At 36.9% G+C, this 25,661-nt stretch overlaps 1 protein-coding gene across 2 annotated transcripts in view; it reads left to right on the top strand.

Annotated features, from left to right (window-relative positions):
• The window catches only part of LOC127410965 (dihydrolipoyllysine-residue succinyltransferase component of 2-oxoglutarate dehydrogenase complex, mitochondrial-like), a 46,266-nt gene extending 22,821 nt beyond the window's left edge, over positions 1 to 23,445 (top strand). For both annotated transcript variants that reach the window (XM_051646257.1, XM_051646258.1), the window contains 5 exons: positions 11,236 to 11,366; positions 12,155 to 12,228; positions 13,479 to 13,562; positions 13,990 to 14,157; positions 22,763 to 23,445. In XM_051646257.1, the coding sequence (XP_051502217.1) occupies positions 11,236 to 11,366; positions 12,155 to 12,228; positions 13,479 to 13,562; positions 13,990 to 14,157; positions 22,763 to 22,897 (592 nt within the window). In that variant the 3' untranslated portion in view covers positions 22,898 to 23,445. The remainder of the gene's footprint in view (positions 1 to 11,235; positions 11,367 to 12,154; positions 12,229 to 13,478; positions 13,563 to 13,989; positions 14,158 to 22,762) is intronic.
• Positions 23,446 to 25,661: the final 2,216 nt, after the last annotated feature.

The following is a 25,661-nucleotide window of genomic DNA, read 5'->3' as shown; positions in this document are numbered from 1 at the left end:
TAAAATCCCAAAAAGCATAATAGGGCCTCTTTAATGTTTGAAATTGTAATATGTTGAAATTAACATTAACAAAGATTAAGAAATGCTGTAGAAGTGGTTTTAATTGTTAGTTATGTTAAATAATGTTGATAACTGATGATGGTGCTTTTTTGTGCTTAGCCAATCACATGCCTGGATTTAAATTTGAATTTTATAATTCAAATTGTATTTTGTAGTTTTGAATTAGAATTTCGTAAATTTGAATTCTAGTCGTGTTTCATAGATTTGTATTTTTAAACAGCAGATTTTGTGTTCTGAATTGTTTTTAGAGGTGAAAAAGCTGTAAATACTGTATTTACATTATAAAGTTACAGATTATTCAAATTATTAAAAACTTGAAAACACAGAAATTCAGATCTTACAGAAATTAGGCCAGAGGTCAAGCGTCCGGGTTCCACAGGGAAAGTAGAGGATTTCAGTAGTAATCTAAGTAAGTCCTGTACTGTAGTAATATATACCTGTAATAGCTCTGTGATTGGCCAAAATGCTCCGTTTGACATCTCTGCTCCATTCGACTTCCCCTCTACTTTTCCCTGTGGAACCTGGGAAGCTTGACCTCTGGCCTACTTCTTGTAAGATCTGAATTTCTGTGTTTTGAATTTTAAAATAATTTAATAAATAATTTTATAATCAAAATATTTACAGCTAATTTCACCTCTGAAAAAAATTAGGAACACAAAATCTGCTGTTTAAAAATACAAATCTATGAAATTCACCATGGTTAAATACCACGTCTAAAATTCAAACGTACAAAATTCTAATTCTAATCTTTTTGTCTAAAATCTAGCTTAAGTCTGCACACATTTTAAAGAGAATTGAAGGAGTTCCCATGTTTGCTGGACAAAAATATAAATCTTTTTTTAAATAATTTTAGTTTTGTAAAGAGATTCATTTGCCAGCACAATTGTTCACTATTTTCAACCATTCAAACAAAAGCTTTTATATCAAAAAACTGGTACTGGTCTGGTACTGTACAGTAGAAACCACTGACATATTGTAAAGTCTGATGACGGCCAGTGAAAATTTCGCTTATTGTCCAAACCTGATTATCAGCTCTGCAATGCCCATCCAAATGGTTATAGATCTGAATCTGGTCTACAGGAAGAGAGTTGTGAAACCGAATACCCACTTAAAGCGTGGAATGTAAATATTTGGTCCTAATGTTGGTAAAAACAAAGATAAGAAGGGTAAAATGCGCTTTATTAATTTACAAGGAAACGTTAATGTCCACAAGCTCCCTCCCTCACCTCTGAAGAGGACACTTACAGGACGTCTCCCCAGCGCAAATGGCCGTATTGCCTTTCACCCACTCTAATCTCGTTGCCATTGATGGGGTGGGAGGAAGACTCCGCTGGGCCAGACGGCCTGTAGACGAAGGAGCACGCTCGGTTGACGGCTTGTGAGCATCTGCACCGGACATCCCCCTGAGAGCGCCGTGTGAGCCGTGTGGAGCGTTATGGCCTATTATGACGACCCAATAAGATTTAAAGGGTTTTGAAAGTGAAGATTTTTATCGCGTCTCTTTCCTTTCTATAAGAGCGCGTGTCTTGGGACAGCATTAATTCAGTTAGCAGAGAAACCGGAGAGGCTAAACAGAGTTAGAGACAGGAAAATAGAGAATTACCAAGAGCTACAGCACAGCCTTTTTCATCTATAGTCTCAAAACATGGGCAGTCAACAACATACTTGATGGAAGATTTGTGTTTTAGAAAGGAAAGTTACCTTGAATGCCACAAACCACTCAAACCAAGTTGTTGCAAATCGGATATCTTCACATTGCTGACAGGTTATTGTGTGAATATTTTGCATTTGGTTAGCTGACTCATAACATGTCCTTGAGCTTCTTTATTTTTTTTGTCTATGGTTTAAAGTGAAGAAATATAAGTTCTTTATCAACTAAACGGCTTTAACTCGATTCAACATGTAACGGGTTGACGAACACAAGTCCTCCCATTCAACACACTTCTAAAGCCTCAGAAATTTGCCATATAAAGATAAAAACTACATTCAGACATGCAACGTCTTTTGCTGTTTATATTATTAACCCACATACAGTAAATATTTATTTTTGACATATTCAGTATTTAAATGTAATAACAGCTGGTTTTGATTGAGCAAGTTGCTGCGTTTAAAATAAATGCCAATACATATTTTATATGTATTGTGTATATATATATCCAGTATATTGTCTTGTTCATCACCTTATCGTTTGCGATCAGAATTTGTGCAATTCCTTCGTAAAAAGCTCAAATCTACCAACAGCAGCTGCAGGGTAAATGGGTTTTATTGGAGCAGATGCAATAACAATGATGGTGACCGGTGTGCCTTATTTTTAATTTTGAGATTGATTACGTTGTGATTTTGAGTGGGACCTTAATTGTCAGAGACGTCTCATAGCTACCAAACTGATAAACAATGCTACAGTGCTAACGTTTATTCTACAGGTTTATGATAATCAAAAACAAGTACACTCTTGAAGCTTGCGCACACACACTTCCAAAACATCTAGATGGAGCACAGCTGAATGTAACAGAACGCAGGATCTTCAAACTATTTTCAACTTAACACAGCATTTTAAAAACGCAACAGTTAAGGCGTCTCCAGTCACGCCAACCACAGTTTGCAGATACACGGTTCAGAAACAGTGTTGCGCACCTACTAAGCTTATTACGGTAACCTGAAGGAAGAACAGAGGCGCACTTTCTGAGCATTGTTTCACTGAATTGGCCAGCGAGTCTTCACATAATGACAAAATATCATGCATTATATTTTGATTATGCCCTCTTTTGTACTTATTGACTGCTCTCTTGTTAATGTGCGCTTGTTAAGATGCATGTTAAACTGCCACGATTCTTAAAGAGACAGTACCATTTTAGGGATTGTTACAAAAAATGTATGTAAACTCTGTTAATACTATTATACACATTATTTCAAACAGTGACCGCTCATATCATTATTACGTATGCAATTTTATGACATACTGTAATATTAATTGATATACTGTATATACATTAATTCAGTGCGATTTAATAATATAAAAAATAACACGTTCAAAAAATTAACGCAGTCATGCCTAATGACACATAGGTAAATTACGTACAGTGCTGTGAAAATGTACTTGCCCCCATCCTGATTTCTTCTGTTTTTGTGTATCTCATACTAAATTGTCTCAGAAATTCAAACAAAATCTAACATAAAACAAAGGCAATCTGAGGAAACACAAAATACAGTTTTTAAATGATAATGTTATGTATTGAAGTAAAAATGTTATCCAGTACCAACTGGGCCTGTGTGAAAAAGTAGTTACTAAATCCCCAAATCTATGAAACTGCATTCATAATGGGGTTCATCTGGACTAGACACACCCAGGCCTGATTACTGCCAGACCTGTTCAATCAAATCAACACCTAAATATAACTTTTCAGCAGCATGAAGTTGGCTAAATGATCTCACCCAGTAGCACACTATGCCAAGGTCAAAAGAAATTCCAGAAATTATGAGAAAAGTGATTGAAATACATCAGTCTGGGAAGGGTTACAAAGCTATTTATAAGGCTCTGGGACTCCAAAGAACCACAGTGAGAGCCATTATCTCCAAATGGAGAAAACATGGCACAGTAGTGAACCTTCCCAAAAGTGGCCTATCTTCCAAAATTCCTCCAAGAGCACAGCGACGACTCATCCAGGAAGTCACAAAAAAGCCAAGGACAGTATCCAAGGAACTGCAGGCCTCTCTCGCATCAATAAAGGTCACTGTTCATGACTCCACTATCAGAAAGACACTGGCCAAAAATGCCATCCATGGAAGAGTGGTGAGGCGAAAACCACTCCTAACCCTGAAAAACATTAAGACTCGTCTGAATTTTGCCACAACACACCTTGATGATCCTCAAACCTTTTGGGAGAATGTTCTGTGGACTGCTGAGTTGAAAGTGGAACTGTTTGGAAGTCAGGGGTCCCGTTACATCTGGCGTAAATCAAACACGGAATACCACAAAAAGAGCATCATACCTACAGTCAAGCATGGTGATTGTAGTGTGATGGTGTGGGGATGCTTTGCTGCTTCAGGGTGACCTGCAATAATTGAGGGAAACATGAATTCTGCTCTCTACCAGAAAATCCTAAAGGAGAATGTCTGGTAATCAGTCCGTAAATTGAAGCTCAAGCGCAACTATGCAGCAAGACAATGATCCAAAGCATAGGAGTAAAATTAAAGTTTTGGAGTGGCCTAGTCAAAGTCCTGACTTGAACCCAATTGAGATGCTGTGGCAGAACCTTAACGGTCAGTTCATGCTCAAAACCTCCAATGTGGCTGAACTAAAGCAATTCTGCGGAGAAGAGTGGGTTAAAATTCCCCCACAGCGTTGTGAAAGACTGATCTCCAGTTATCAGAAGCGTTTGGTTGCAGCTGTTGCTGCTAAAGGTGACACAACCAGCTATTAAGTTTAAGGGGGCAGTTAGTTTTTCACATGGGTAATATAGGTGTTGGAGAACTTTTTTTTTACTTATATTTTTTTTTTTTTAAACTGTATTTTGTGTTTACTCTGTTTGCCTTTGTTAGATCTCATTTGAAGATCTAAAACAATTTAAACAACAGCAAATCAGATGTAAATTTGAAGTGAAACAAGCACTTATTTAATGCAATATTTAATCAAATTTGAATAAACTTTAAAATAAAAAACCTCAAACAGAAAGTGTTGACAAAACAGTAAAATATCCGCTGATCAATCAGCTTTGCAAATTTATCGGTCTATCACTATTATAACCTTTTATATTCTGGTTCAGAACAAACTTCTAAGGCCTTACATGGTTAACCCAGAGATAAGGGACTCTCAATGTAGCTCCATGTGAAAATTGTTAAACATTACCAATGTGGGCCACGCGGTATGAATCTAGTCTTTCTTGCCCAACAAAACAAAGTTCCAAGTACAAATAATGTTGAAACTAGAAATGTACATTTATTTATTAGCATAAAAACAAGTCACAATTGCCATTCGACACTTGAAATGTAAGAAATTGCAAAAATATAATACCAGTGTTTAGTAAAATATATTAATTAATAATAATTTTTAATAATAATAATAATACATTTAATAATAATAATTTTAATAATTAAGAATAATTAAAATTAAAAATATATTTTATAATTATTATTATTAATATGTTGGACCTATATCTCACAAGCAAGAGTGCTGTTGTACTGAATAAAAGTTTTATCAATGTTTTTTTATTTATAATGTGATGCCAATGTTGTGTTTTAGATTATAAAAATCTAAAGATCTTTACAAAAACATTTCATTTGTTAAAAAAATGCAATGGTATTTTGAAAAGTAATCATTTTATTTTCATTTGTTTAAGGATTGGATCCATTTAATTATCACAATTTTGATTTTAATTAAATTAAACATAAAAAAATGGATCTCCAGAAAAAAAAAAATTAAAACTTAAAATAGAAAAATCAAATAGTTTAGAAAAAAAATGTCCAGTATTTTAGTATTTAAAAAAAAAATACTTTTTTTTGCCTTATTTCTAGCGACACCGTCAGTCAAAATGATCATGAACTCTTCAATCTTTAAAGGTTATTTAACTAATCTTCCAAATATTGTTCTTCCTTCACGTCGTTATACTCATAACGCTCAATAATAATCGATAATGTTATTGTAATATATTGGAAGGTTTTAAAACACCATTTAGTAACTCATTTAAAGAAAACTCAGTTGTGAATGTGTATCTTAAATTACACGTTGTATTTTGAGCAATAAATAACATATAAAATAAATAACTGATGTTCAGTCTAATGAACCTAAAGCACACATCACAGTAACGGTTCTCAATTCAAATCGGACAGAACCAAAAAAGGTCTCGTGGTTCAGTTTGTGAACTCCCTGACAGCTGATTCACTGTACAGTTCGCTAAAAAAATGTACTCTGATTCAAACTGCTAACCTGAGCTCCTGAGTTCAAAGCCATTTCGGGAATCTTTTTGTGCAGCAAGCACATCTCAGCGGTAAGGGTGTAAAGCGTCATGAAGATGCAGTCACATTACACTTGCATTCAAGCACATCTGGGCACAGGACACCAGAAATGCAATCTCATGCCAAGAAATTTTGCATTCTGTTGTGGAGGAAAGTTCAAGTTTGGTGAACTCTGACCTGCGAATCTGAACGAGAAGTTGTTTGACCGATAGCTGATTGAAACATCACACACTGACCTCTTGGTATGAAGAATGCATATTAAATGTTATAGTAATTTGTGGTGAATTACTTTTTTTTTTTTCTCTTCTTTTTTTTTTTTTTTTAGTAACTTGCCCAACAGTGGTGACTAGTGGTGGGTAAAAATATAGATTTTCCAATGCGTCCCGATCTTCATTTGAACGATCTCGATATCAACTCATAAATACCAAGATTAATGTTTTACTCTTTGCGCAACCCTCAGTAAGAGGTAAGGCAACTACAATAAGAGAAAATCACTCGCATTTGGAACCAGATTTCACGCAATGCGACTAAAATGTATATATTTGGCAACTGGCTGGTAAATATTCATATTTACAGTTGCAATCGAAATTATTCAACCCCCCCCCCTTAATTTACAAAGGTAAGCTTTTCTGATGACCCAGAATTTTTCAACTTTACATCTATATCAGTTGAGTGACACATTCAAAGTCATAGTGTGAATATATAACCTAATATTTCTAAACAGCAGGATTTTTTATAAATACAGCCATGTCATAATTATTCAACCCCTATTGCATGTAGCTGTTTCTTAAATATGTAAGGCTACACAAGTAATTGTTTTAAAACAAAATTAAGTCTTCAATCTGAAATGGCACTTAAGTTTTAAAATTTAAGTTTAGCATTGTAAGCAAAAACGTATTTCTATGCAAAATATGCAATTAAAAATAAGCTGTCTCAAAAGCTAATAGAGGAGATTATTTCATTACACATGAAAGGTCATGGCTAAAAGTACATTTCCAAGGTACTTCAATTTCCAATAGACAAAGTTGGCAGCACCATTCATACATTTTTTAAATATGGTACAACAGCAACCTTCTTGGGGTGTGGAAGAAAGCAAAACTTCACCAAGGGAAATGTTGACTTGAATATTCAAGAAGTAATTAGGAAAGACCAGTGGAGTCCTGGAAGAAGGTTTTATAGACGTATGACACTAAAGTGAAAATGAGTTTTAGACCCATGGGTCAGCAGTACATCTGGAGTAAGATGACAAGGTGATGACAAGAACGACACCATCCCCACCATCAAGCATGGAGGTGGGTCAGTCCTGTTATGGGGGTGTTTTGCGGCTGCAGGAAACGGCTATCCTGACTATGTGACTGACGCATGGATTCTTTCAGGTATCAGGCCATTTTGGCATGAAAAATGTGATGCCTTCAGTGTGTAAATTGAAGCTCGGTGATCACTGGACTTTCCAGCAAGACAATAACACCAAGGATACATCCAAGTTGTCCAAAATCTGGTTCAGGAATTGGTCGTGGAATGTCCTTAAATGGCCCTTTCAGTCCATCATTAAAATCCCATTGCAAACCCTTGTTTGGGATTTCAATGAAGCAGTGGCAGCAGAGAAACCAAAGAATGTCAATGAGCTGGAAGCTTTTGCTCATGAGAAATGTGTAAAAATTCTAATAGAGAGGTGTCTGAAGTCTGAGAACACTTAACTGAAACATTTACAGTAACTCACTAGTAATTGTGTAGTATAGTTAAGTATTCAGCAGTGAGATCCACAGTGTGAATCATTGTGTAATGCGTGTCCAAATACGAGATACACACAACCCATTTGTCATTGAATAGTGTCTCTTTTAATACCATTTTTGTTCTTTACAGTCAGTTGTGGATCAAACACAACAAAAAAGAAACATTTAATTCTAATCACATATATAGCACAGATTGGATAAAGCCATTCGAGTATCTCTTGTTAACATGCGCTCATTTACAAATGCTCTTTATAGAACTGCCGATTTTCTTAGAGACGGTACTGGTTTTAGCACGTCAAACAAATCAGTATAGATACCTGTAAACAGTACAAAATTATGCAATTAAACAAACAAGTAGCAAAATATAATACATGAAATATAACATCATCTGTCAATTGAATACATGGATTTGTTCATTTGCTAAAATGTGACCAAAATGATGAAAAACTAGTAAAATATTTTCGTAATGTACCTAGTTAGAAGATCCCCTGTATAACTTACAGCATTAGCTGGGAGAGAATATCTTTCATATGTAAGCAAAAGGGGCATTATTACTGTAAATGTAAATATACCCTTATGAATCGAATCAAGTGAAAATCAGAATCAAATCGAATCAGGAAATCTCTATCAATACCCAGCCCTACTGGTGACATCATATCCTCTCTGTTACCCTGTCTGAAATTATTTTGAATGCTGAAAGTGTAGTGACCTGACCTCCCCTTAAACACACCAAAGATGTAATTGCTTATGCTCCAATGTGTCTGAACTAAAACAATTCTGCAAAGAAGAGTGGCGTTGTGAAAGACTGATCTCCAGATATCAGAAGTGTTTGGTTGCAGTCCCCAGTGAGCAAACTGAAGTGACTGTGGCAAGAGAAAACTTCTTTCAATGTTATTTAGTGGTGAAAAAGAAAAAAAACTCTAGAGGAACCCGACCTCTGGTTTTACAGTATATGTACATAATCCAATATTATTTAGTGGCTTGAGCAAGAATCAAATTTTTTTTTTTCTTTCACCATTTTACGTTGCATGTAAACTTTATTGCTGTTATTACTGGCTTATAACATGTGCCTGTTTACATTTCGACGTCAGCACCAGAGAATAATTAAGTCTCATGTAATCGCAGGTTTCTTACATTGTCAGATTTTTTTGAATAAACTTGTTTTTGTTACTTATGAGCATCTTGCTCAGTGTCACGCTCTGTGTTGTCTTGGAGAGACTGTGCAACATTGCTGCTGCTGTTTCTACATCACCAATTTGCGCTGTGATGTCAGCGTAAATAAAACAAAATGTTTGATGTACTGTAGCGCCGGGACATGACAGCGTTGTATGGCAAATTTGACCAGCTGTACCGTTACAGTCTACTTGGCATTTGCCATTGATCTTCTCGCCTATGTACTGTAGATCTTTTCTCTGTTTTCCTGTGAGTGCTCGGCGCCGCCTACCGTAGAGGAGACTGTTTCTGCAGCACTCAATGTTGCACTGCTTGGTTTTAATTACATTATAATGTGTTATGTATCGTATGATACAATACGATATTTTTACACCCCTTATACAGTTGTGCTCAAAAGATTGCATACCCTTGGAGAATTGGTAATATATGTACCATTTTTAAAGAAAATGAGTGAGCAGGCAAAAACCATTTCTTCTATTTCTTATGGGATTCATATTCAACTGTAGGTTATAACAGAATGGCACAATCATAAAACAAAACATGGCAACAATGAAAAAAATGAAATGACCCCTGTTCAAAAGTCTGCATACCCTTAGTTCTTAATATTTTGTATTGCCCCATTTAGCATCAATGACAGCGTGCAGTCTTTTGTAATAGTTGTCTATGAGGCCCCAAATTCTTGCAGGTGGTATTGCTGCCCATTCGTCTTGGCAAAATGCCTCCAGGTCATGCAAAGTCTCTGGTCATCTTGCATGAACCGCACGTTTAAGATCTCCCCAGAATGGCATGATGATATTAAGGTCAGGAGATTGTGATGGCCACTCCAGAACCTTCACCTTTTTCTGCTGTAACCACTGGAGGGTCAACTTGGCCTTGTGCTTAGGGTCATTGTTGTGCTGGAAAGTCCAAGAGCGTCCCATGTGCAGCTTTCGTGCAGAAGAATGCAAATTGTCTGCCAGTATTTTCTGATAACATGCTGCATTCATCTTGCCATCAATTTTCACAAGATTCCCCATGCCTTTAGAGCTCACACACCCCCAAAACATCAGTGAGCCACCACCATACTTCACAGTGGGGATGGTATTCTTTTCACTATAGGCCTTGTTGACCCCTCTCCAAACATAGCGCTAATGGTTGTGACCATAAAGCTTTTGGTCTCGTCACTCCAAATTACAGTGTGCCAGAAGCTGTGAGGCGTGTCAAGGTGTTGTCGGGCATATTGTAACCGGGCTTTTTTGTGGCATTGGCACAGTAAAGGCTTCTTTCTGGCAACTCAACCATGCAGCTCATTTTTGTTCAAGTATCGTCATGTTGTGCTCCTTGAAACAACCAAACTGTCTTTTTCCAGAGCAGCCTGTATTTCTCCTGAGGTTACCTGTGGGTTTTTCTTTGTATCCTGAACAATTCTTCTGGCAGTTGTGGCTGAAATCTTTCTTTGTCTACCTGACCTTGGCTTGGTATCAAGAGATCCCCAAATTTTCCACTTCTTAATAAGTGATTGAACAGTACTGACTGGCATTTTCAAGACTTTGGATATCTTTTTATATCCTTTTCCATCTTTATAAAGTTCCATTACCTTGTTACACAGGTCTTTTAACAGTTCTTTTCTGCTCCCCATGGCTCAGTATCTAGCCTGCTCAGTGCATCCACGTGAGAGCTAACAAACTCATTGACTATTTATACACAGACACTAATTGCAATTTAAAAAGCCACAGGTGTGGGAAATTAACCTTTAATTGCCATTTAAACCTGTGTGTGTCACCTTGTGTGTCTGTAACAAGGCCAAACATTCAAGGGTATGTAAACTTTTGATCAGGGCCATTTGGGTGATTTCTGTTATCATTATGATTTAAAAAGGAACCAAACAACTATGTGATAATAAATGGCTTTATATGATCACTATCCTTAAATAAAAGACTGTTTTTTACATGATCAGTCATATTTTCAAAATCAATGCCAAAATTTCACAATTTCTGCCAGGGTATGCAAACTTTTGAGCACAACTGTATATTTTGTATTTTAAATATGTTATCCCGTTACATGTATTCTGTTACTCCCCAACCGTGTGTGTGTGTGTATATATATATATATATATATATATATATATATATATATTGTAGATATCAAAACACCAAACCAAATTGTGAGAACTGCATCGTCCTAGTGCCAGTAGAATCCAGAAGTGCTGCCGCTGGAAGTTTGTTTGTAAAGAGTAATGTTTCCCAAAAGTATTTCATGTCAACTACCCATTATCCTTTAAAACAGCTGTTTGTGGTTGTATTACATGTTAATACTGTCCTGTTTTTCTCCATTACAGCAACATAACAGAGATGAGGAAACAATATAAAGATGCTTTCCTGAAGAAACATGGCATTAAACTGGGCTTCATGTCGGCGTTTGTTAAAGCTGCTGCATACGCCCTGACAGATCAGCCTGCTGTTAATGCTGGTACGTGCCTCTAAACACGCATTGCTTTACATTACTTTGTAATCAGATTACACCCGACACTGGTGAGGAGTGCTGATAATGTCCTTGCTAGTTGGGTTTTCAGCATGTTTTGCCATCTTAGTGAGGACATTTTCAAAAATGTACACACTCTCAAGCTAGTTCAGCTCTTAATGTGTCGCCACTTCAGATGAAGCCGCAGTTGAGCGTGTGTGGTTCTGTGGTCATCTGTTTAGAGTCTAAAGAACACATGTGACAGATCAACTTTCTGCCCCCCCTCTCGCCTGTTTCTTTCCAAACCTCATTGGCTTGGCCTACATGCAATGCAACGTTTAACACACTTTCATCAAGCCAGCATATCTATATTTGCCCGGAGTCGGTCCCTCGCAAGAAGCGTCACACAGGTTCATGTTCTTCATCTGATATTTACAAATAACTTGCTCGTCCTGCTTTCAGAAAAGACAATTGTAAACCACAGAGTTTTTGCTGAGAAAATTTGCAAGGTTATTTATTTATTTGCCGCACAAATGGGAAAAATTGGTCTTCTCTCATTTTGGTGTTAATTTGCATTATAATGTGCAATGTGACATTTATTAAAGTTGCTTTTCCACACCATTAAAAAAAATAAAAAAATGTCAGTCATGAAATTATCTAATTCAAAAATCAAGTTAACAGGGTAAGTTAATATACATTTTGCCACATATGTGAGCTGTTAGATAAAATCAGTATAAATGCAGCATAAATTTATATATTTATTAAGAAAGCTGCTTTTTTTGTTTTTATCTTTCCAGTCATTGATGATACAACCAAAGAGATTGTGTATCGGGATTATGTGGATATCAGTGTGGCAGTCGCTACACCAAAGGTAATTTTTACAGATTATCTTGTCCTCTAATGATGCTTTTATAGAGCTGCTGAAGGGGTGAATCTCATAAAAACATGTCATGGTCATGTCACCTCAAAATACAACAAATAATAAATAATGTTTTGCATAAAGGGCATTAAGCCTGTTTTTGCTTTATTCATGACAACTGAGCACATTTCCCCGCCTAAATTCTCATGACTGCAATGTGTCCAGTTAACATTTACTTTTGATGTTTATTTGTAATCCTAATTGTTCTCCATGGTGACTCATTACTGTTACAGTACATTTTTAAGAAAAATATTTTTCGCATTACTGTAACGAGAATTACCCCATCTACACTGGTCCTTTGGCGCAACGGCTTGAGCCTGTCTTCACTGAACGAAACGTTCTAAACCGTTTATTTGTGGTGTTGGCAGTAAAGCGGCAGCGCGAATGGAACGGAACACCCGTATACTGTCACCGCTCATGTCCAGTGTAGTCCGATACATGTTAAGCTCAATCAACAGCATTTGTGGCATTATGTTGACTACCACAAAAACACATTTTGACTTGCCCCTCATTTTAAAAAAAAAAGAAAAGCACAAATCTGTGTTCAGTGAGACACTTACAATGGAAGTCAATGGGGTCAGTCTGTAAACATTAAAATACTCACTGTTTCAAAAGTATAGACACAAGACATAAACAATATGTGTGTTAACATGATTTTACTGTGATAATCACTTACTGACCTTTTCTTTGTAAAGTTATATCCAATTTTACAATTTTGTTGCCATGGTGACATTACGCATAAACCCTAAAACAGTGATTTAAACAACTTTACAGCTCATAGTATACAAGTTTTAACAGAAGAATTCATGCAAGTGCTTTTATACAATTATAAGCTTCACATTTTTTCCTTTTTAAACCCTCCAAAAATTGACCCCATTGACTTCCATTGTAAGTATCTCACTGAACACAGATTTGTGCTTTTTTAAAGAAAAGGAGGAACGAGTCGAAATAATTGTTTGTGACAATCAGCATTATGACACAAATGCTGTCGATTGAGCTGAACTTGTATTGAACCCAGAATATTCCTTTAAGGTGTTAACATGCATGAAGAGATAACTTACTCTGTAATCACGTTGCACAGCTTGTTTTTGAAAATTTGATTCCTGACTCAGAAAATGTCAATTATATCAGTAAGAAGTGCGTTCTATATTTTGCAGTTATATTTTGTAACTGTGAGTGTTGATCATGTTCTCATCTCACAGGGTCTCGTGGTGCCGGTAATCAGAAGTGTGGAGGGAATGAACTTCGCCGACATTGAGAAAACCATTAATGAACTGGGAGAAAAGGTGAGCGCTTTGGCTGGAATGATTCACATTTACTCTCACTGGAACAAGAGTCTAAAGATATGGTTATTTACTTGCAAATGGCACAGCTAACCAGAAATATTTTAGATAAATATGTTACATGACCTAAAAAAACAGCAGTGGTGTCAATGGTGACACAGAAGGGAAAACATCAAACCAAATGTAAAAAATGTTGCGGTTTTTGCCTTAAATGGACTCGGTTCCTTTTAAAAACTATTCATCAGAAGAGCACTTGGCACATTTTATTTTAAAGCATCAGCCTTAAAGACCCCATGGAACAAAATAGCAAAATTTGAGTTTTGTGGCTTTGAGTTCACATATTTTAGCTTTGAGTTCCTAAACTTTTACTTTTAATCAGATGTTTTGGAGTGTCTGTACTTTTTCATGTCTTGCTTTTTGTTCTGTTTAGGCTCGTAAAAATGAGCTGGCTGTGGAGGATATGGACGGCGGCACGTTTACCATCAGTAATGGAGGAGTGTTTGGATCCATGTTCGGAACGCCGATCATCAACCCTCCACAGTCGGCTATTCTGGGCATGCACGGCATTTTCGACAGGCCTGTGGCTGTTGGTGGGAAGGTTAGATGTGTTGTTATTGTCTTGTGTTACCTAGACATGAAGGTTTTAAGACCAAAATTATATCACATTATATACAGCATCATTCAAAATCAATACTATTCAGTTACAGGTGCCATTGTAGAAATTCATTATTCACAATCAGTCATGATTAAATTAATACATGAGTGAAAGTGTGCAATAACAGGATGGTTACTGAGATTAAGCGAGTAGTATTCAGCTGGTCATGTGATTCTAAAATGGTAGCCCCCATGTGCGGACCCTCTCCATGGAGAATAAAACCACTATTATAATGTTACTGATATGACTAGAGTCCTCATCTCATGTGAGGGGTCGTGATTATTTCATGATTACAGTTCATTTCTTTAAGAGTAAATCTTTTTTATTGAGGAAAAAGTGTACCTTTAACCTTTAGCTACATCATGATATAATTATTTTTGCTGGAAATAAAAAAAAAATAATAAAATAAAAAAAAATTGTATATTAATTAACTATTCAGTAATGCCTGTTTTTGGACAATCCAGTGAATTTAATTCTTTACAAATTAACAGTTCTTTATTTTATGATTATATTCTCTTTTTATTTGGAAATTTACGGACACATATCCAAAGATGCAATACTCTTAAGTTAAAAGAACATAGACTCAAAACCATTAAAACAATATGTAAATAAAATTATGACTGTTATTTCTGAAAGAGTCACTTTCAAAGGCATTAAAATTAGAGGTAGACCGATATATTGGTGCCGATATTTGCATTTTATAACTATCAGTTATTGGCAAAAATGTATGCAGATAGTTTTACGTGTTTCTGTGGCCGGCGCTGGAGTTAGAACGGCTTAGTTCTACAGTATAACAGCGGACTCCAGAAGTGAAATAAAAACAATCACTTTTGTGATTTGCTGTATTTAAACTTTAGTCTTTGACAATATTCATCCATATTTTTTATATTTTTATATTTTGTCATATTTCCACATCTTGTGGATAATAATAATAAACCTCATCTCGTGAAAAAAAATATATATATACAAAATCCTTAATCTGGAATATAGGCTATAAAAAGCTTGATTTGGTGAATACGCGAGCATTCTAATGGAACCAAGTCTGTCATTTCAAAATAAGAGTCCCAAAAAAGGTACTGTAAGTGTATTCTGGGCTTGTTAATATTTAAAAGTCCTGTGTTATGCACCAAATATTTTTTTTATTTTCTTGTTATTTCTTATTTTGGTTGCACAATAAACTGTTTGAACATCCCCGTGGTCACACATAAATTCACACACACACACACAAAATAAATAAATAAAAAATATAATAATCATACACATCTAAAACTACGCCTCTCTCTCCACAGCCCCTCCCCGAGTGTCCCCCAAAAATGGCAAATAACTGCCCCATTTCCCATCAAATGAATCCCAGATCACCAGCCTTCGACATGACACCTCCTCAAAAGCTGCCACCCTCCCCATCTCTGCGCACCACTCCCGAAATGAGGGTGCTCCAGCCGACTTCCATCCCCTTAAAACAATCTGTCTGCCTGTCATAACACTGGTCAGGACCCAATTTTTTATGTGTTTATCCCCTGTATCGATGACCTCCCCATTGCCCAAAACACAGAGTCTGGGGCAAAACGAAACCAGAGTGCCCAACACGTCACGCACAAAACTCTGAACCTTCAACCAAAATTCTTGGATCTCAACACGCCACCAAAAAACATCATCGCCAGCAGGTGGGTGGGTCTTTAATACCAAGCCTATACAATCTAGAGGGGGTCCAATAGAATCGATGTAAAATCTTGAATTGTATAAGGCGCACCCTTGCATCTCTAGATACAAACTTGACGTTTTTTAGAATCCTAGCCCATACTCCCTCCTCCAATGCCAAGTTTAAGTCTTTCTCCCATAATCTCTTGAGAGAAGTTAAAGCTCCGTCCCCCAGACTCTGAATTAGCAGGGAGTAATACACTGATGCCTCATGACCTTTTCCAAAAGTAGTAATCACCACTTCCAGAGTATCTGCCATTTTAGGGGGGTGTATGCTACTCCCAAAAATGGTATAGAGCAGGCGTCGCAGCTGTAAATACCTAAAGAACTGAGATCTGGGAATCCCAAAATGTTGAACCAAATTTACAACCAGCCCACCTTTGTCAATTGGCCTATGTAACTTATTGAAATATAATCTGGGACGCTTACCATTCCAAATGTAGGACTTTGCTATGCTATCAAATTGCTTGAAATAAAAGAGGGGGACATCTATAGGGAGAGATTATAGCAGGTTGAATTTTGGAATACAATTTATTTTAATTACATTAACCTTCCCAATCATCGATAAGTATAATGAAGCCCACCTGCCCACATCGCTCAAACCTTTTTATTAAGGGGTCAAAATTAACTCTAACTAAATCACACAAATTTGCTGTGAATAAAATACTCAAATACTTAATGCCCTGTTTGGGCCACTGGAAGACGCCTGGCTGAAAAGCCGTCACTGGGTAATACACTGTCAGAGCCAAAGCTTCGGATTAAGACCAATTGACTATGTATCCTGAGAATTTAGAAAAGGAATTAATAATTCTGTGGAGGCAAGGCATAGATCTAGTAGGATTGGAGACGAATAATAAAATATAATCTGCATAAAGCAAAAGCTTATGCGCCATACCTCCCGCAATCACCCCTGGAAAATCATCCTCCTTTCTTATCGCGGCTGCTAATAGTTCCAGGGCAAGACAGAACAATAATGGGGAAAGAGGGCAACCCTGCCGGATGCCCCTATCCAGAGTAAAATAATCTGAAATCAATCCATACGTTTGTACCGCCGCTACCAGCAGGGTTGGGGAGTAACGGAATACAAGTAACGGGAATACGTATTTAAAATACAAAATATAAGTAACTGTATTTCACTACAGTTACAATTTAAATCATTGGTAATTAGAATACAGTTACATTCAAAAAGTATTTTGATTACTGAAGAGATTACTTTGCATTTTATTGTAATTTGTTACATTTAATATTTAGTACTTTCTGATGGAAAACATTTATACATATAAATGATGCGATTCAAAGTGAATTTGAACAGCGGTGAAACACTTTCTTATGATGTGTTACATTCATACGAGCAGACAGAGAAGTAAGTTTGGAGCAGAAGAAATAGAAATAAACCTTGTGTAAATTGTCAGCTTTACCCTAAGCTAAAATGCTATTTCTAGCCATTTTACATGCACGTTACCAGACACGATCATATTTATTTATCAAGAAAATTCACGTTAGATCATAATTTCTTTTTTCTAGTAAGATCTTTGATATTAGGGCAAAAATCATATTCTTGATAATAATTTTTGTATTTTCCTGTAAAAAATATCTAAAAATCCTTAAAATAAGATCAATTTGATTAATCTTGTTTTAGAAACAACACTGCATAAGATATTTAGGTTTTTCAGAGAATGTATTTTTAACGTGTATTTTGTCTTACTGTACTGCAGAGTCTTTATAGTCAAAACAAGTGAAAAAATCTACCAGTGCTGAAGAAATAATCCAAAGTATTTAGAATACGTTACTGACCTTGAGTAATCTAACAGAATACATTACAAATGACATTTTACAGCATGTATTCTGTAATCTGTAGAGGAATACATTTAAAAAGTAACCCTCCCAACCCCTGCTAATGGGTGTCTATAAAGTAACTTAATCCATCCAATAAAAGTATTCCTGAACCCGTATAATTCCAAAATCTTAAAAAGATAATCCCAATCTACCATATCAAACACCTTTTTGGCGTCAAGTGAGATGGCAGCGACCGGAGACTGATCATTCGCTACTGACCACATGATATTGATGAAACGCCTGATGTTATCAGAAGAGCTGTGGCCCCGAATAAACCCCATCTGATCTATATGTATAAGAGGTGTCATAATTGGTTAGCTAGAATTTTTGACAATATTTTTTGCATCTAGCTGGATCAGGGAAATTGGACGGCAACTCTTACACTCACTTGGATCTTTGTCCTTTTAAGAATCAGACTGATCCGGGCTTGTGTCATGGTTGGCAGAAGCTTTCCATTCTTTAATGATTCCGTATAAACTTCTAACAAAAGTGGAGTTAGTTCTGTAGCATAAGATCTAAATTCAGTGGCAAAGCCTTTTGGCCCTGGAGCCTCGCCTGTAGGCAAGGCCTTAATTACCTCGCCAAGCTCTTCCAAGTTTTTCTCAGAATCAAGAAATTTTGCTCCGTCATCAGTTTACGGAGTTCTAATGGTTCCACAAAGTTTCTAATATCTTCATCAGTACACGAAGACGTGGAACTATAGAGATCAAGATTAATTCTTAGATATAGATAGATCTAGAATTCTTTAAAAGCATTATTAATATCAATGGCCAAGGTAAATATTATCACCAGCAGATTTCACTGAGGGAATGGTAGAAAAAGACTCTCTCTGTTTTATATATCTAGCCAAAAGTTTTCCTGCTTTGTTACCCGACTCAAAGTATGACTGTCTTGCCCTGAATAGCCAAAACTCCACCTTCCGTGACAAAATAGTATTATATCTGTATTTCAATCAGGTCAATTTTCTGAGGCCATCAGATGACATTTGGCGCTTCAGCTCTGCCTTGGCACTTTTAATATTCCCTTCCAATTCCACGAGTTCTTGTGCTTTGGATTTTTTGGTGAATGAGGCATACTGTATGATCTGACCCCTAAGAACCGCCTTAAGTGCCTCCCAAGCCACGCCCACAGAGGATACTGAGGACCAGTTGGTCTCCATATAAACATTGATGACAAATTTATAGTGCCTACCATATGGGTTCAAAAGTCTCCAAATATCTGTAAGACCAAGATTTTTACACATCCTGTGAAGCGTCAATGTTGCTCTAGGGGGCTTACACACTTTTGCTTCACAGTGATCAAGGACTGAGTCCATCAAAAGATGAAAGTCTCCTCCCAATATTATATCATGAAAGGTGCCAGCGGCTTGCAACATCTCTTCAAGATCTATAAAAAAGCCCTGATCATCAGCGTTAGGTGCGTAAATATTAGCCAAAATCAACCTTTGCCCCTGAATTTCTGCTAAAACAATAACGACTCTTCCTAATTTATATTTAATCTGTTTGAGACATTTGAATTGTAGATGTTTACTTATCAATGTAATGACTCCCCTGCTCTTGAGCCAGCACTAAAGAAAAAATGTCCACCCCATATCTTCCCAAATTTTTCAGCTTCCTGCGGGGAAAGATGTGTTTCTTGAAAAAACACGATATCATATTTTTTAAGTTTAAGAAGAGAAATAACCTTCCTTTTTATGGGGTGCCCCAACCCATTCACATTCCACATGGAGAGAGACAATCCACTCATATTAACATCTGACATATTAGAAAAAATTGATTGTGTCTAAAATTATAAAGACCACATTCCAACATTAGTGCAACAATCAAACCCCGAACTTCCCCCCGAACCAACCAAAAAAGAAAAACTTTTTTGCGCATTAACTCCCTGCACGACAGCGCCAACCGCCGTCCATCCCTCTATACTCAAACAGTCCATGTATGCCTATGAGAGCCCCTGCGACAACTTTGCCAGGATTGCTCAAGTCCGGTGTTTCTATACAAATTTTGTGAGACAGAATTACATAACAGAAGAAAGTCTGTAATACAAACTCCAGCCAATAGGCAGAATAAACACACAGAATGTGTAGATTCATCCACATAACTGTCTTGAAGGTGTGTTCCTTCACAAAACAAGCTCCAGTTGCTAGCGGAACCAGCACAAAAAAACAAAACAAATTGTTGTTCAGTTTCCTCGGGCAGTCAAACGAATGTTCAGTGAGCCGGCCCATTCGACTGCTAAATGAGTGCAAGAAATGACCCAATCACTCCAATGTCCTGCGAGAAATACTCCACAAAACAAACTCCAACCAATAGGAGGCATAAGCACAAAGAACGTGCAGATTCATCCACAAAACTGTCTTGAAGGAGTGCTACTACACAAAACAAACTCCAGCCGCTAGGCGGAACAGCACAAAAAGAAACAAAACAGGTGCTCAGTTTCCTCGGACGGTCAAGTGGATGTTCAGTGAGTCAGTCCACTTGGCTGCAACGTGAGTACCACAAAATAATTTACTCAATCCATTGACTTTATGAAGGACATCGCTTGCTGGGGACATGTAAATATTTTGCGGCCATCCTTATTATCTATTCTCAATTTGGCTGGGAACATCAGTGCAAAAGCGACCTTCCATTGATGTAAGAGTTTCTTGCATTCCTTGAATCGATCACGTTTCTCTCGTCAAATTCGCAAAGTCTGGGAACAAGAAAATGCTGTGGTTCTTCCAAGAATGTCTTCCTTTACTCGCGTAACACGAGATCTTTATCGGATGATCTCAAAAATTTGTCCAGAATTGATCGGGGCCTGTCTCCTTCAGTGGATCGCCGAGCCGGAACCCTGTGAGCTCGATCGATTTTCAGCTTATGGCCTGTTATGTCGAGCAGGCTCGGGAAGAGCCCATCCAGGAATTTCACCATATCCCGACCTTCTTTGTCCTCAGGAATTCCAACAATTTGGATGTTATTCCACTGGTTACAATTCTCCAGATCCTCCAACTTCTCCCAGACGTGCTCCAAATCCCCCTTGGTCGCTAGTGGATTAGCAGCTAATTCCCTCTCCGATTACTCCAGATAACTGATCCGTTTCTCGACATACCCCATTCTTGTAACCATCTCAGTGAATTTCGCCTCCATGGCAGTGATCGATCGACGTATTACAGCAAGATCCTCCAAGTCTGCAACGACTTTCGTCAGCATTGCCGACACGTTCAACAATTCTCGCCGAATTTCCTTCTTCTCCGGCCAAATTGGCTCCAGGGCTTGTGGCCTGCTGCTCAGGGGCGTCAGCTTGAGCACGTAATTGTCTTTTAATGTCTCCGGAGCCCGAGGATTTTGAATTCTTTGACATTTTCTCTTCCTAGAACAATTAAGGACCAGGGTGTATCGAATCTCACTGGTTTATGACAAAGTATTAGAGCTCGCCGCTCACACGTCCGAACCCCGCATGGCGTCCAGGGTCACAACCAAATATATAGTTTTTTTTTTTTTTTTTATATATATATAACTAATATATATATATATATATATATGGACAGATTAGAACCTTTAACGTCTTATGCAATGAGCGGATTAATTACCAAATATATTTTCTTAATTTTTGAAAGGTTTTCTGAAAATGTATACCATGCAATTAACATTCTTTTTTTTTCTTTTTTTTTTATACATTATCCTCCTGAGGCCCAGCAATTCATTTTTGTGTAGGACATTTGTTATTTAAGGTTTTTTAGCCCATACATGCTACAGTGGTAAATCTTGGGTTATTATCAGAGGACTTTCTGGGCTTTTCAGGGATACCAAATGTTTGAGAGTTTGGCCATGACAACTTCCTCTCCTTGCTCTATAAATATGGATTAAAATGTATCACAGTTGAATTCAGCACATCAAATACAATATGAATAAATAATAAAAATGTCAAACAATTTTTATCACTTGGACTAAATAATAAAGAAAATAAGCCAGTAAGTGCCCAGCATAGATGGGAACTCCTTCAATACTGTTTAAAAAGCATACCAGGGTGATACCTCAAGAAGTTGGTTGAGAAAATGTCAAGAGTACATGTCTGCAAATTCTAGACAGAGGGTGACTACTTTGAAGATGCTCAAATATAACACAGTTTTGATTTATTTTGGATTTTGTTTAGTCACAACATAATTCCCATAGTTCCATTTGTTATTCCATAGTTTTGATGACTTTACTATTATTCTAAAATGTGAAAAAAAAAGTATAGAATGAGTGTTTCAAAACTTTTGACCGGTAGTGTACCTCAAAAGCCGTTGTATCATATTTGATGTGTAATTTCAACATGCTTTTTCAATAAAATAATATAATTTTAAAAATATGATGATCTGCACTCCTTTTCTCAAATTCTTATATGCATTTATTCACATTTTAACGCAGGAAAATAAAATATTATAAAATTTTTTAAAGTTGCTTATATTCAGCAAATACTCATTTTAAAACATCAGTAACAATATAATAATTACTGTCACTTTTACTTTATTAAAATAAGCTGTCTTTTATAACAACATAAGAGTAATTTTTTTGTGGAAGTCCGCCACCATTTTTAAAAGAACGATATAAACACAGATAATTTTTCCCCACAAATAACCACTAGATGGCGCCATAAAGATATGAAACTTACCATACATTTTTTTGTCTTATCAACTTGAACAGAGAGTGAAACAGGAGCCGTCAAACATTGTGTATCATATTTGATACACACGTGTTATAGGGTTAATAAGCTCGGAGTTCACAGAAGGTCTGTCTTTAAAGGTTTATAAGTTAAAAACCAATTTTCCTTATGGAGAAAATGAATGGGATTTTTACTTGCGGAACCACGCTGTTAGTCACACAAATATATCTACTGAGGTCTGAACGGTATAGCAAAGTCTCTACTGGTTGACACATTTCTGCTGTGGCATCGTCCAACCCGAATGACACGTAAAGAAAAAAAAAAAATATATATATATATTTGAAAGTTGTTTCTGCTTTTCACCAACTCTCATGTTCTGTTCATTCAGGTTGAGATCAGGCCGATGATGTACGTGGCTCTGACATACGACCACCGTTTGATTGACGGCAGAGAGGCGGTCACTTTCCTCCGAAAGATCAAATCTGTGGTGGAAGACCCTCGAGTGCTGCTGCTAGATATGTGAAGAGATGTGGAACATGAACGAACAGACAACTCTTTCCTCACACAAAAGTTATCTCGCACAGAATGGTTATAACCACACAACATCCCACATCTGCATTTGAATTCTGTGTCAATAAACAAGGGGAAGAAATGTCTGTTTGGATTTGCATCGATTAGACTCATGTTAAGTTGTTTTATGATATAATGTCTGCCAGGGATTCAGAATATAACTGTGTGTTGCCCCCACAGGAAAGCTACATGCTTCTCGCTGTCCTTATTGCATAATTGTATGTACAATTAAACGCACAGAATCCATGCAATTGTTTGTTCTCTAAATGGCAAATGAATTATAGTAATATACAGTATATCATATTTAATATTTTCATTGTAAAACCAAAAACGCTATGTTCCAGTGTGTCAGTTTCAGGTGTTTGTTTTTGTACACTTTGTAGTAAACAAGACCACATGTCACGCACAACTCCAGAGGAACAGATTCTGTCTACCCTGTGTAAAGAACCAAAACTATATAAGAAGGAAAAAAGATTTTAAACAATAAATGAATGAAATGCTCATGGTCTGTGACCTATTATATATATATTTTTTTTATTTTATTTTTTTTTTACAAACTGAGGGACGAGTCAAAATACTTTTGTGTTGATTAACATTATGCCACAAATGCTGTCGAATCTTAAGCTTAACTTTTTTTATGGTGCCTGGAATATAAAAGGAACTGGTTTTTGTTCGTTAAAGGGATATTAGGGATTAATAGCAAAGGTCATTTAGTCTGAGACAAACTTGTTTGAAAATGAATGGGAGTTGGAAAGCCAATCACCTTTTAGACACAACTCAAGAATGCACATTAACTGCAGCAACCTGAAAATAGCGTTTTTTATTTATTTGTTTTTAGGTTGATCTGACCTGAAGAAAAAAATTACGATGCAGTTGACCGTTAATTTTACTGGTGGTTTGAAATATGTCTTTGATCATAATCTTGACCAACATTTTGTCTTCCCTTATTCAATTAGATAGGAGCTGCTCTTTTATGCCGCATGTTTACATAGAAAATGGCTGCCTGGGAGCGTTCCATAGATGGCCGTGGAGTGGACTAACTTACCTTGAAAGAATCACGGCCCCTAACCACATCCTCCACAGTTTCAACAATAAATGTGTTGAGTTAATATGCGTTATTAATAAAAACTGTATATCCTTGTATGTTAAAATGAGAACTTTCCTGACCCATGACATAAAAAAAAAAAAAATTATATGTAAATATAAATGTTACATCATTTATATGTTAAAAATGTATTTATTTTTTATTATTTGTCTTTATCTTAAGTATACATTTTTTTGTAATTTTTTTTCCTTCACCTGTATTTGTCTTTATGATTGTATTCATAAATTTTTTGATCTTATTGAACATTTATATAGAAAAAAACGCCACAGTTTTTTCACTATTTGTGGATTTTTCAGACGGTCCCTTACCACACCCTCCACAGTATTAGCACGTTTTAGCGCAATATGTGGACTTTTCAGACGGTCCCTTACCCAACGGAGGCGTAGGCAAATTTTCCAGCTTATATAAATGTTAAATTGGCGATCTGGAACGATTTCACTGTGACGTCATCTGACCAACTTAAAATCTTATCTTTAAATACCGGACGATACTCTATTTTACGGGACGGGTGGCAACCCTGCCACCTACTGTATGTTCACCTAATTGTGACAATGAAAATATGAATGATTGTCTTACAAATAATAGCGAGTTTAGTATTTTATCCAATATGCATACACGTGAGGACATGAAAATGTTTCAGGTGGACATCAGATGGAGTTTTCTCCGATGTTTGACAGGCACACAAGTTTTCCGGAGACTGAAAGTTCAAGTGCACAAGTCTCGTCCGTGTCTTCAGCACAACATGTTATACAGCTAATAGTGTGGTCGCAAACTAAAGATGGTTTGTGGTCAGTTGGTTTCTTATTCTCACGCCTGAAACGATTACAAACCAAATATATAGCATCTCTGCTTTACAATTCCACAAACGGATTTTATTTATTGATAAGAAGCTATATTCATGGGGGGAGATCGTTCATACACTATATTGCCAAAAGTATTCGCTCACCCATCCAAATAATTGAATTCAGGTGTTCCAATCACTTCCATGGCCACAGGTGTATAAAATGAAGCACCTAGGCATGCAGACTGCTTCTACAAACATTTGTGAAAGAATGGGCCGCTCTCAGGAGCTCAGTGAATTCCAGCGTGGTACTGTGATAGGATGCCACCTGTGCAACAAGTCCAGTCGTGAAATTTCCTCGCTACTAAATATTCCACAGTCAACTGTCAGTGGTATTATAACAAAGTGGAAGCGATTAGGAATGACAGCAACTCAGCCACGAAGTAAAATGACAGAGCAGGGTCAGCGGATGCTGAGGCGCATAGTGCGCAGACGTCGCCAACTTTCTGCAGAGTCAATCGCTACAGACCTCCAAAGTTCATGTGGCCTTCAGATTAGCTCAAGAACAGTGCGTAGAGAGCTTCATGGAATGGGTTTCCATGGCCGAGCAGCTGCATCCAAGCCATACATCACCAAGTGCAATGCAAAGCTTCGGATGCAGTGGTGTAAAGCACGCCGCCACTGGACTCTAGAGCAGTGGAGACGCGTTCTCTGGAGTGACGAATCACGCTTCTCCATCTGGCAATCTGATGGACGAGTCTGGGTTTGGCAGTTGCCAGGAGAACGGTACTTGTCTGACTGCATTGTGCCAGCTGTGAAGTTTGGTGGAGG

The sequence above is a fragment of the Myxocyprinus asiaticus genome, chromosome 20 (genome assembly GCF_019703515.2).
Source record: "Myxocyprinus asiaticus isolate MX2 ecotype Aquarium Trade chromosome 20, UBuf_Myxa_2, whole genome shotgun sequence".
NCBI lineage: Eukaryota > Metazoa > Chordata > Actinopteri > Cypriniformes > Catostomidae > Myxocyprinus > Myxocyprinus asiaticus.
This window is presented reverse-complemented; position numbering and strand designations above follow the sequence as displayed.